Here is a 12570-nt window from a genome sequence, read left to right on the forward strand (position 1 = left end):
AAGTCGATCAAATGAGAGAGGGAAAAAAACAGATTTTCCCATACATTTTAGAAAACTGTATGCCAAATATATGCCAAAAATTATGATAATGTCCCATGTTCAAATTTAATCGATGATTTGACATTCCATTTTTACCTCAATCTCGACTTCCAATATTAAAATTAAAAGGCAAAACATTAAAATTTTTTTTTGTTAATGCTCACACAATAACAGTGATAAAAATAAAATTAAAATGTAGACTTCAGTTTTCATTTTATGTTCTCTTTTATGTTTTCATTTTTAAAGTCAACTTGTATCCAAATTCTATGTTAATAAGTGGGTGTGGTTTAATTACTCTCAGCCCATAAAGAGCTGACATGTTAATTGGTTGCAGGTATGGTAGCCACCTGACAGCCGTTAACAATCTAGACCAGCATCATAAATTGGCATTTTCTTGTCTTGTCAGCTAACATTTGTTTCTAAACAAACTTGGGTTAGTTGAGCTGTACTATTTCCCTAACTACCTTCGCATCATTCATCTGCACAGTCAACATGCAACAAGGGAGGCTGAGCTTCATTTTCTGTATGTTAATATGTTTTTAAAGACTAAACTTCTTTCCTGTAGATATGAACAGTGACATTCATACTGTTGTTTTTTTTTCAGTGTTGGTGCTGCTTTGCCAAAGTGGTGAGGATTGTGAATGTTTAAATTAAATTTACTAATTTAGCAAACCCTTTTATTAAAATTGATACAAATGAGGAAACATTACAAGAAAGTTTTCAACAACCATGCACACAGTTTATTGAACATGCTAAAACACATACTGTATTGTTGCTTATGTCTGTATTATTGAAGTATTAATTGAAATCTAGCATATTCTGTTTCTTGAATATTGTGTTGGTTTTAGTAGATCTGGTGGTGGTTTGTTGTACTTTGATGTAACTGTGTATAAATAACTTATAGTTTATCTGTCTAGGTGTCAAAGCTGTGGATCTCACCACCTGTGAAGGAGCCACAGCTCAACTCCGCTGTGGTTAGTTCTGTGTATTAATAATAAATTAGTCTTTGCCATTTTATGATTGCCATATAAATGTATTGTGTAGTATAGCATAAGATTCTGAGTGGTCACTTGATTGTCCAGTTAACAAGATGCATAAAGATGAGTTTTTTTTTTTTTTTTTTTTTTTTTTTTTTTTTTTTTTTTAAATGCTGTATACTTTAGAGCAGTGTTATTTTTGTAAACTTATATCGTGAAATCTGATGTGAATGGGAGCTTATCACGCATTTTAAATATTGTAAACATAACACTGTAGCATTACTACTCTTTAAATGCTATTCGTCTTTCTCTTAAGATTTAACATCTCAGAAAATTGTCTGTGAACTTGACACCGCCAATCTCCATTGTGGTGAGTTGTTTGCAAATATAATATAATGTAAAAACCTTTTGAAGCACGATTCGAGAAGTATACACAACTCTAATGTTAAATTTCTATTAACAGACAAGGGGCGAATTAAAGTGCTTTCAGCCAATTATGGACGTACAAGCCGTACAACCTGCTCCAATGGAAAACCAGCCAACCAGATCGCAAATACTAACTGCATTCAGGATTCATCCCTAGGTGTGCTGGCCAGTCGGTAAGAACAGCGTAAACATCATTACAGATTATACGGCATGCATTTCTTTTTACGTTTTAATGTTGTGTTGACAGATGTGATGGACAAAAAGATTGTTCTGTTTCTGTGACTAACACCGTTTTCGGTGATCCATGTGGAGGAACTTTCAAATATCTGGATGTGTCCTACATGTGTATACCATCAGGTAAGTTAATATTAACACTTTAATTTAAATAAGTGTAATTTCTTTTGCATAAATGGCTGTTTGTCTCCATAGGTTCAGTAATACAGAAACAGACGACTTGTGAGGGAGGCACAATCGGTATCAACTGTAGTAAGTTTCAATTGATGTGTGTGTATATCCAATTATTTTTGTCATCACAAACCCTTTCTCATGTGGACAGTTAAAAAAAGAGATTGAGATCAGTTTCATGCATAATTCTTTTTTGGTCCACAGACAATATGTTTATTAAAGTGCTTTCTGCCAATTTTGGACGCTCAAACAGTGCCACCTGCTCTACTGGAAGACCAACTAGTCAGACCTCAAATACTCAGTGCACTCAGAGTTCATCCCTTAGTGTGCTTTCCAATCTGTAAGAAAATTATTAACATTATTAGGACATCAAAAGGCTTTAAGTGGTTTTTATAAATGGCTTGAATTCTTTCTTTATAGGTGTGATGGAGCGCACACTTGTTCAGTTTCTGCAACTAATGCAGTTTTTGGGGACCCCTGTGGAGGAACTTACAAATACATGAACATGTCCTACATTTGTTACCCAAGTAAGTTAATATTGTGATTCTGGTATATACATTACAGACACTTAAGTTTAAACTTAACTAGTTAATGAATAACTACTTCCACTATGAGCTTATTTTGCTGTCGTATTTGCATTTCACCCCCATATTGATGGGTGTAAGCAAGCTTTGGTAAGCTTTCTCCAGTGTTGCCAACTATTATCAATGCAAAGTAGCTTTTTTTTAAAAGGCCCCCAGAAACCAATAGGTAAATTTAGTGCTAAAACCAACTAATGAACCGTTAATTAGTTTTATCAATCAGACCCTGAATACTTTCTTACACACCAATGGTTTCACTTCAGATCACATGGTTAGTAGTAGTACTGTAAATGATATGTTAACATGTTCAACCCAAGTCTTGCATAAGGACATAAAATGGCAAATGTTTCAATTACTTTTTTACAGACAAGCAGTATATAAGAGTTTGTGCTGCCACTTATGGGCGTACAGATGATGAAACGTGCTCTACTGGAAAAACAGCTGTTCAGATCTCAAATGTTCTGTGTGCTCCGAGTTCATCTCTAAGTGTGGTGGCCACTCGGTAAGAACAGTGTGAACATTACAAGTTACACGACATTAAAATTATTGCCTTTATTTTAAATGGTTTATTCTGTGTTGACAGATGTAATGGACAAAAAGTTTGTTCCGTTCCTGCAACTAATGCAGTTTTTGGGGATCCCTGTGTAGGAACCTACAAATACCTGGATGTCTCGTACACCTGTGGCTCAAGTTAGTAACCATTATAGTTTCCATTAACCTTCAAGTTGTAAATGGAAAACCTGCTCATGGAAACGCATCACTTTTACAAACTCCTATATATGTGTATATATATATATATATATATATATATAATTTTTTTTTTATTTATATCTCGCAGAATGTTTTTACCCTTGCGTGAGGGGTTTTCAAGCCTTTTAAAGAGAAATACTGTCAAACAAACTAGTTGCTCATTTACAATTCTCCTTGTATGCATAAGTGAGATCATTCTTCTACGATGTCTGCTCGTGTACTACAGCCTTACAAAAACCATCTATGTTCCTGCTCGCAATTAATTGGCTTGCCATTAATGCCTTTTAACATGCCTGCTAGCTAGTGTTTATGATTTCCAAAAATCTACCAAAATCCGATGTCATGATCTTTTTTTTTTTTAAATGACTTATCCAGAGAGCAAAAGTGACATTTTGTTGCATATCACAATGGAGACTGTCATTTCACAGTGGTGGTTTATCAAACTCCTTTTGAAGCAACATCTATCATAAAACACTTTACAAATGCACTGAATTGAGTGAAGTAGCTCCCCTTAAAATCTGCAACCATTAAGATAAAATGTTTACCGGATCGGTTTCTATAATGCATTTATACCATACTGTAATGTGTGCTTATAGGTTATTCCTAAAGATTTGATAGCAAGTGGTGTTTTGACTTTTTGTTTTACAGGGTAGACCCAGTTTCTCTGACCTAGAAGTGAAGACATCTACACCAAATCCCCTTTTGAGACCTGTGGAATCTTCTGGATATCTTTATAGACTGACATTGTGTAATTGATATCTGTGGACATTTGTCACCTTGAGTCCCAATTCTTGATTTTTCCAGCGTTTGGTGTAAGATTCATTCTGAGCTAATAACCAACTGTGCCAGTCCAATAAATTGCAGTCAAATGCAAACTGTTTCTTCTGAAGTGTGTATTGTAGCTCTGGTCCAAAAATAATCCTAAATCTGCAGGATACATCCTTAAAGCTCCCCTCCAGTTAAATATTATGCTGCACTTCGTGACTTTTACATTTAATCTGATTTATTTTAAAGGAACAGTATGTAGGATTGTGGCCAAAACTGGTATTGCAATCACAAAACTTGTGGCTAAAACTGGTACTGCAATCACACAACTGGTGGCCATTACACGAAATGACAACATAAAAAATCAGTTGAGGGCTGCAACTCCACTTTTTAAATGACAATATCCTGGCCAGACCACTGTTGTGAGTGATAAGTATTTGAAATGAAAATGATTTCTTAATGTCTAGTGATATATCAGGGCCATTTTATGATTAATTGATATACATTTCTTACATATTGTTCCTTTAACTGAGGACACTATTGGTGTCTTGGACTTTAAATGATCAGTTTATTCCTCTGTACATTCAACGTGGTACAACAAAACCTGACCTTAGGGACTTATGGTGCTGTGTTTCAATAACCCAAATTTCTTTCATGTAGATGTGATGCTACCGCAACGATTATTTACAATCTTAACCATTTTAACAGCTGGTACAGGTTTCAAATCTGTTTGTTTACATTAAAATTCATATTGCTCAAACTCTAAAATCGGACTAACCAATAGCGGTTCCAGTTCATCTAGAATTTCCTACATGGCAGTCACAATGGGTTTGCATACAAGTATTAAAATAACCCTTATCTACTGTTGGATGTTTTCATTCACGTGCTTCTTAATTTGGTCACAATGTTGTTTAAATGAGTGGAATGATTTGATGACAAATGTAATAACACATTTTGGGAAAATGCTTTAAAATTTTAAAAACAAACTCTAGGCAAATTCACTACCTCTTTGCAACAGGGTGAACCACCAACAATTTGGAGTGCATGACTATAAGATGTCATGGATTTTGCAATCAAAAAATTATGAAAGTCAATGGGGCAAAAATAGCCACGAACAGTAAATAGGGGAGGAAAAACCTAGTGCTGCAATTTATAATCACAGTGTGTAGTTAGTAGCCTATTTAAAGAAAGAATTCAGTGGTACACTAAATAAGACGCTGTTCATTAACATCTTACCACACTGTGCACATGGTATTAACGTTACACCAACCACGCTACAAAAACAACGTGATAAACTCTGAGTTAAAAAATAGTTAAAATTACGGTGCAATGGAAATGTGAGTTCAGAGTTACATTTAACACTGTATTGAGTTAAAGCAACTTTATTTTACTCTATGAAAAAAAGTTGTCAAAACTGATTAGTATAAAGTTATAGTTAGATTTTTAAGTCTGCATAGAGTCAATGCTCTGAGGTTCCATATTTCGTTGTGTGATAACAGTGGACGTCATTTAGGATGGGAAATATAGGCCTACATAAATACATGTGAAGTATTTTTATATTTATTTTTAGTTATCCCGATTTACAGTCTTCAAGTTATATAGTTTCAACTCGGTTTGCGGTTTCTATACCCTTATGGAAGGAACCACACTCTTATAAATAATGCGTTTGTCTATTTCAGCCATGCGGCCATTATACATAAAGATGCATCAAATACATAAAATTATAAATATTAGTGCCTATAGGAATTTGTGCAGATTTGAAATTAATTATATGATCAAATTCAAATATAACCAGATTTACAATTTCATTATAGAAAACTATACGCAAACTATGTGCAAAAATATTTTTTATTTATTTCATTTTCAAGGTGATAATGCATGTTAAATGAAAAAGAATAAAGTTGATGGTTTGATATTTAATTTTCAATACAATCTGGAGGCAAGACTGACAATAATAAAATTAAAAGGGAAAAATGAAAAAAGAAACTGCAAATATATTTTAAAAAGTTTTGTTATTACCGCTCACGCAATAACAGTAACAAAAAAAGAAATCTGAATTTTAAATTCATTTCTCTTCTGTTTTCATTTTTAAAGTCAACTTGTATGCAAATACTATGTTAATCAGTGGGTGTGGTTTAATTACTCTCAGACCATACAGCGCTGATAAGTTAATTAGTTGCAGGTAACCACCTGACAGCTGTTAACAATCTAGACCAGCATCATAAAATGGCCTTTTCTAGTCTTCTCATCTCACATTTAGGTTAGAGAAACTGAGCTTTTTCATCGTATCCAGCATCATTCATCTGCACAGTCAACATGCAACAAGAAAGGCTAAGCCTCATTTTCTGTATGTAAATATGTTTTTAAAGCCAAAACTTATTTTCTGTAGATATGAGAAGTGACATTTATACTTTTTTTTTTTTCAGTGTTTGTGCTGCTTTGCCAAAGTGGTAAGGTTTGAGAATGTTTAAATTACACAATTATTAAGTTAGCAAGTGCTTTTATACAAATCCACAATAATAGTAGATCTGGTGGTGGTTTGTTGTACTTTGATGTACATGTGTATAAATAGCTGTTTGTCTCTAGATGTCAAAGCCACAGACCTCACCACCTGTGAAGGAGACACTGCCCGACTCACCTGTGGTTAGTACTGTGTTTTAATTAGCCTTTGCCACTGTTATGAAATCTACATTTAGTCATTTAGCAGATGCTTTTCTCCAACGTGACTTACAAATGAGGTAAATAATAGAAGCAATTGGAGCAACACCAGAAGTGCAATGCATAAGTGCACTAGAACTAGTCTCAAGTCTAACACCGTACATAGCCATGGGTTAGTAAAACATTTTATTTTTTTTGAAGACCACTCTTGCCGCTGTGTTCTGAATCATCTGTAAGGGTTTGGTTGTGCAGGCTGGGATTCTGGCCAACAACTCATTGAAATAACCCAGACTGAACAGGACAAAATCCTGGTCTAGGACTTGCGTAGCATGCTCATTTAGGAAAGCTCTAATTTTTCTAAAATTGTTGCGGATGAATCTACAAGACCGGGCGGTGCTAGCAACATGCATCGAAAAGCTAAGCTGATCAATGACCACTTCCAGGTTTCCAGATGCCCTGGAAGGCATAATGGTTGAAGTACCTAGCTGAATGGAAAGGTTGTGATGAATCTTAGGCTCAGATGATAAGCAGATCTGACTTTGTAAGGTTCAGATGGTGATCCTTCATCCAGTGTGAGATGTCCCACAGGCATCCCAAGATGCGGGCAGAAACCGTGGGATCTTTGGGGTGGAACGACAAGTGGAGTTGTCATCTGCATAGCAGTGGTAGGAAAAACCATGTTTCTGAATGACAGAATCTAGGGATGTCATGTATATCGAAAAGATCAGTGGTCCAAGCACTGGGCCTTGAGGTACCCCGTTATTAAAATGTTGGGGTTTGGAGACGTCAGCTCTCCAGAATACCCTAAATGACCAAATGTTCCTGAACGGTAACACTTGAACCACATTAGTGCTGTGCCAGAGACATCCATAGCCTTGAGGGTCAAAATGAGGATGAGGTGATTGACCATGTCAAAAGTGGCAGAAAGATCCAGTAGGATCAGTACAGCTGATTTGTAGTTTTCCCATGTCTGCCTTAGGGCTTCAATGAATGAGAGCAGTGCAGTCTCTGTGAAGTGACCACCATATGATTCAGAGTATAGTCACTTGCTTTTGCTTCTCCATGTAACAAGAGCATTAAGAATCAGGTTTACATGAACTTGAGCAGGGTCATTTTTTTGTAAACCATATGTAAGATCTATAGATTCGAGTTAAGATTGAAAATCAGCTGTGAATGGAAACTTAATCAAGCCTTTAAAACTAGTAAATGTAACACTGTAGCATTACTACTCTTTAAATGATGTCCGTCTTTCTCTAAGATTTAACATCACGGGTAATCGCCTGTGAATCAGACACTGCCAATCTCCATTGCGGTGAGTTCTCCAGATATTGTTAACCTTAAAGTTCAACAGTTTTAAAACCTTAAGCACATTTTAGAAAAATTATTCATAACACTTTATAGTTTAACATTTCTATCAACAGACGAGGGACGCATTCGAGTGCTTTCTGCCAATTATGGACGTACAGACAGTGCAACCTGCTCCAGTGGAAAACCCGCCAACCAGATCTCAAATGTTAGCTGCACTCCGGATTCATCCCTAGGTGTGCTGGCCAGTCGGTAAGAACAGCATGAACGTCATTACAGGTTATACGGCATGCATTTCTTTTTACGTTTTAATGTTGTGTGTTGACAGATGTGATGGACAAAAAGATTGTTCAATTTCTGCGAGTAACGCAGTTTTTGGTGATCCATGTGGAGGAACTTACAAATATCTGGATGTGTCCTACATCTGTATACCATCAGGTAAGTTAATATTAACTTTCATTTTAAAAGGTGTTTAACTTCATCTGCATGAATGTCTGTCTCACTACAGGAGCAATAATACAAAGACGGACTACTTGTGAGGGAGACTCAATCAGTATCAACTGTAGTAAGTTCAAATTGATCTGTATATTATTTAAGAAATTTGCCATGCCACAAACCTTTTAAGAATCCCATGTGGACTGTTTAAAAAAAATTTATGAGGTGGGGGGATTTTGTCCACAGACGATATGTTTATTAAAGTGCTTTCTGCCAATTATGGGCGAACATACAGTGCCACCTGCTCTACTGGAAAACCAGCTGACCAGATCTCAAATGTTCAGTGCACTCAGAATTCATCCCTAAGTGTGCTGACCAATCTGTAAGAAAGTTATGAACATCGTTAGGACATCAAAAGGCTTTAGTTGTGTTTATAAGTGACCTTAATTCTCTTTATACTGTAGGTGTGATGGAGCGCGCACTTGTTCAGTTTCTGCAACTAATGCAGTTTTTGGGGACCCCTGTGTAGGAACTTACAAATATTTGAACATGGCCTACATTTGTCACCCCAGTAAGTTAACATTTTGATTCTGTTCACAAAGAACTACTTCCACTATGATTGATAGTTTATTTTGCTGCTGTCTTTGCCTTTCACCCCCACATTTATAAAGCAAGGATGCTTTGGTAAGATTGCTGCAGTGTTTCTAACTATTATCAATGGAAAGTAGCTTAAAGGGATAGTTCGGCCAAAAATGATATTAAACCCATGATTTACTCACCCCCAAGCTGTCCGAGTTGCATATGTCCATCATTTTTCAGACAAACATATTTTCGGATATTTTAGAAAATGTTTTAGATCTTTCAGTTGATGTAATGTTATGGGGTCCAAGACCTTCAAGTCCAAAAAAAGTGCATCCATCCTTCACAAAATAAATCCAAACGACTCCAGGGAGATAAACAAAGGTCTTCTGAGGGTAATCCGTGCAGTTTTATTGTAGAAATATCCATATTTAAAATTTTATTAACATAAATAACTACCTTCCGGTAGCTCCGCCATCTTAGACTCCTCTGTGTTCAGGAGAGCGTATTGGCTGGGTTTCTTCAATAAGTCGTCTTCAAAATTTAGTTTAGGAAAACATGACAAGCAACATTTTTTGCATGTATGGTTTTATGTATGGCTATTAGACATCTTTTAAACTCTTGCTTGTTGGAATGGCAAAAGCAATCTTGCTTAAACTTCACGTGTGTATTATATATATATATATATTTTGACACCTATGATTTGGCTTGAGCACAAGTTAGTTGTAGGTGATTGATAAGGTTGGACATTAAATAAGGGCAAATGTTTATTACGTGTGCGCTGGTTCTTATGCTATTTCTCAACAGACCATCAGTATATAAAAGTGTGTGCCGCCACTTATGGGCGTACAAACAATGAAACCTGCTCTACTGGAAAACCAGCTGGTCAGATCTCGAATGTTCTGTGTGCTCGGAGTTCATCTCTAAGTGTGGTGGCCACTCGGTAAGTACGTTGTAAACCTAAGTTACGTGACTTTAAAATGATTTAGTCTTTTAAAACCAACTTGAATTCTGTACTTTGCCAGATGTGATGGCCAAAAAGCTTGTTCCATTCCTGCAAGTAACGCAGTTTTTGGAGATCCCTGTGTAGGAACCTACAAATACCTGGGTGTGTCTTACACCTGTGGCCCAAGTAAGTTAGTTACAATTATAGTCGTTTCCATTAACCATCAAATTGAAAAGGCGCTTATAGAAAATGATTTTGCAGCAAGTAAGGGGCTTGCCATTAATGCTTTCGTACGGTAGCTATTCAAGTCATTCCAAAAGTCACTGCACTATGGATGTTTGTAGGTTTATCACAAGGGGAAAAATTTTGTTGCATAACTTTGCTTAACGGAAACGTCATTTTCAATGGTGGTTGAAAAGCACTTTACATTTTTTATTTGAAGTAGCTCCCCCTTAAAAAAACCATTAAAAATGTTTACCCCATAAGTTTCTCTAATGCAGTTTTATACCAAACTGTATTGTGTGCATATAAATTACTGCTTAAGACTAGCAAATGTTATAAAATTTGTTTTTTTTACAATGTAGACCCAGCATCTCCGATCGTCAGAAATCGTCTACTTGTGTGACCTGTACAGTGATGTGGACATCTTGTGGTTCATTTTTTCAACTGAGATTTGAGCATGCTTCAAACATTGTCATAGCCTGATATTGTTTAATATCTGAAATCAGTGAATGTTTGTCACAATTACTTTGAATCACAAATTCTGTGCTAATGTAACCAACTTGGTTCAATAAATTGCATTCAAATGCAAACTGTTTCATGTTGTATACTGTAGATCTAGTCCACAATGATTTTAAATCACTGCACTTCCCTTTTAGGTTTATGTGATTTAGTCCCACACGTTTTAATTCTCTGAATGGTAGACACTATTGTTTTGGCCTTGAAGTGATTCGTTTATTTATCTGTACATTCAACATGTACAACAAAACCTGACCATTATTAAAAATAAAGTCAACAAGTAATGTCATGTTACAGCTAAATGTTTCTTAATCATTAACATGCAAACAACTTTGAAATGTGTCACATTTCATTTTTGTGAGCTCTGACTGGTTGATCAAAGGTCTATCCAGAGCTTTTCCTAAAAGTTCCCTTAAGACAAGAATGGGTTTTATTTTAAAATGCATGACTTATGAAAGGTATTGATCCACTTCAAATGTGGTATAGTTTACTTCTAGTATGACCACTTTGATCATAAGCTGTTTGATGACAGCAATGTTTCATAAATCTGAAAAATCAATGCTATGCAAGACTTATTCAAAGACACTTTCCTCTAAAACTGATTCTTAAACAGGCCGGGGCCTCAACAGATTTCCAAGGGGTTCTTGGACTTAAAATTATTCAAAGACAAACTGCATTAAAATAAGATTTCTTATTGTTTGGTTATTTTGCAATGAATTTACATCTGGCATGCTAAGCTTTAAAACCATAACATTGGGTAGAAATGGAGTATTGGGGGGCTTCAAATATTGTTTTGAAAACTTTATGAATTGCCCGAGGGTGGGACTAAGCAGATTTGTGGAGAGAGCTTTTGTTTAATATTACTTTTTTTACAGTTTTTTTTGGATCTGAACTCTTCACGTTTCCACAGCTTGCCACTGTTTATATGCCACGGCTTATTTTGCTGCAAACGATCAATTTGCACACAGATCCTTGCTCTTTATCTTGTTTTGTACTGTTTGTAAAAATGTTAATGTAAATTAGTGTTAATGAATTAAACCTGATTGTAAAGTATTACCTAACATAAAACGTAGTTATCTGCTGCATACATTTTTTAGGAGTGCACCGATAAATGCTGATAAACACTAATACGGCCGATAACTATTCTGAAGCGCACAGCCGATATTATTCACAGCTATTTAAAGTACTACGGCTTTTTGATCAGTAAGTCCTCATCGATCTGAAATCACTATTAGTTTGAGTCGTTTATTACATGCATTTGAAAAACAAACACTCGTCAAACAATCATATACATACTCTTTATTATCACGAAAATACCTGAAAATGTTAGAAGAACAGCAATATAAATATATCCTTAAGCCATTTCCTGGAGTGTGTATGGTTTTTCGTCTGCAGCCCATATTGAGTTTCTGCATGAGAGCGCCCTCTGGCTTTTGGATGTAGCAGCATTTCACCGTAATTCATTGAGAACCATAGCAAGCATCATCGGCCGATATATCAGTGCACCCAGTAATTTTTTGTTAAAATTGTCCCTTTCATAGTGTATGGAAACTATTTCTGAATAATTATTTGTCAGTAAGAAATATTTACATTCTTGACACCCTAAACTGTGAGCGTAAAGAAATTCCATAGTGTCCCATTTGTAAATGGCTATGTAAATTACGCTTTATGAAAAGTAGGTTTAGGGCAGGTAGTAAGCTGACAGCTGTTAGGAATCTACATACCTGTAGCTTGAATTTAAAAACTTGGGGTATTGAAGCTGAGCTATTTCATCTTGTTCAGCATCCATAATCTGCAGGCAAAATGCAACAAGAAAGGCTTAATTTTTCTGTAAGTATGTTAATGTTTTGTTTTTGTTTTTTAAGAAAAAACTACTACTACTGTAAATATGAGCAGTAAAATGTATACTTTTGTTTCATCATTTCTTTTCAGCGTTGGTGCTACTTTTCCAACGTGGTAAGATCAA

General features: G+C 35.6%; 1 protein-coding gene across 1 annotated transcript; it reads left to right on the forward strand.

Annotated features, from left to right (window-relative positions):
- The first annotated feature begins 521 nt into the window (after window positions 1–521).
- LOC135775134 (uncharacterized) lies at window positions 522–10815 on the forward strand. The gene is made up of 22 exons (XM_065285153.2): window positions 522–667; window positions 957–1013; window positions 1333–1386; window positions 1480–1615; window positions 1690–1799; window positions 1872–1928; window positions 2052–2187; window positions 2268–2374; window positions 2795–2930; window positions 3012–3118; window positions 6219–6290; window positions 6370–6393; window positions 6530–6586; window positions 7860–7913; window positions 8023–8158; window positions 8235–8344; window positions 8415–8471; window positions 8588–8723; window positions 8806–8912; window positions 9728–9863; window positions 9946–10052; window positions 10451–10815. Exons 1-22 carry the CDS (start codon window positions 607–609, stop codon window positions 10489–10491), a joined length of 1998 nt encoding a protein of 665 aa, XP_065141225.1. The 5' UTR covers window positions 522–606; the 3' UTR covers window positions 10492–10815.
- The last annotated feature ends 1755 nt before the right edge of the window (window positions 10816–12570 follow it).

The sequence above is a fragment of the Paramisgurnus dabryanus genome, chromosome 21 (genome assembly GCF_030506205.2).
Source record: "Paramisgurnus dabryanus chromosome 21, PD_genome_1.1, whole genome shotgun sequence".
In the NCBI taxonomy this organism is placed as follows: Eukaryota; Metazoa; Chordata; class Actinopteri; order Cypriniformes; family Cobitidae; genus Paramisgurnus; species Paramisgurnus dabryanus.

What these genes read in the sequence shown, in the direction of transcription:
- LOC135775134 (XM_065285153.2), top strand. Translation starts at nt 607, where the DNA reads ATGAACAGTGACATTCATACTGTTGTTTTTTTTTCAGTGTTGGTGCTG. An exon ending in GTCCTACATTTGTTACCCAA is followed by an intron (nt 2,375 to 2,794) that starts GTAAGTTAATAT and finishes ACTTTTTTACAG; the next exon opens with ACAAGCAGTATATAAGAGTT. An exon ending in GTCTTACACCTGTGGCCCAA is followed by an intron (nt 10,053 to 10,450) that starts GTAAGTTAGTTA and finishes TTTACAATGTAG; the next exon opens with ACCCAGCATCTCCGATCGTC.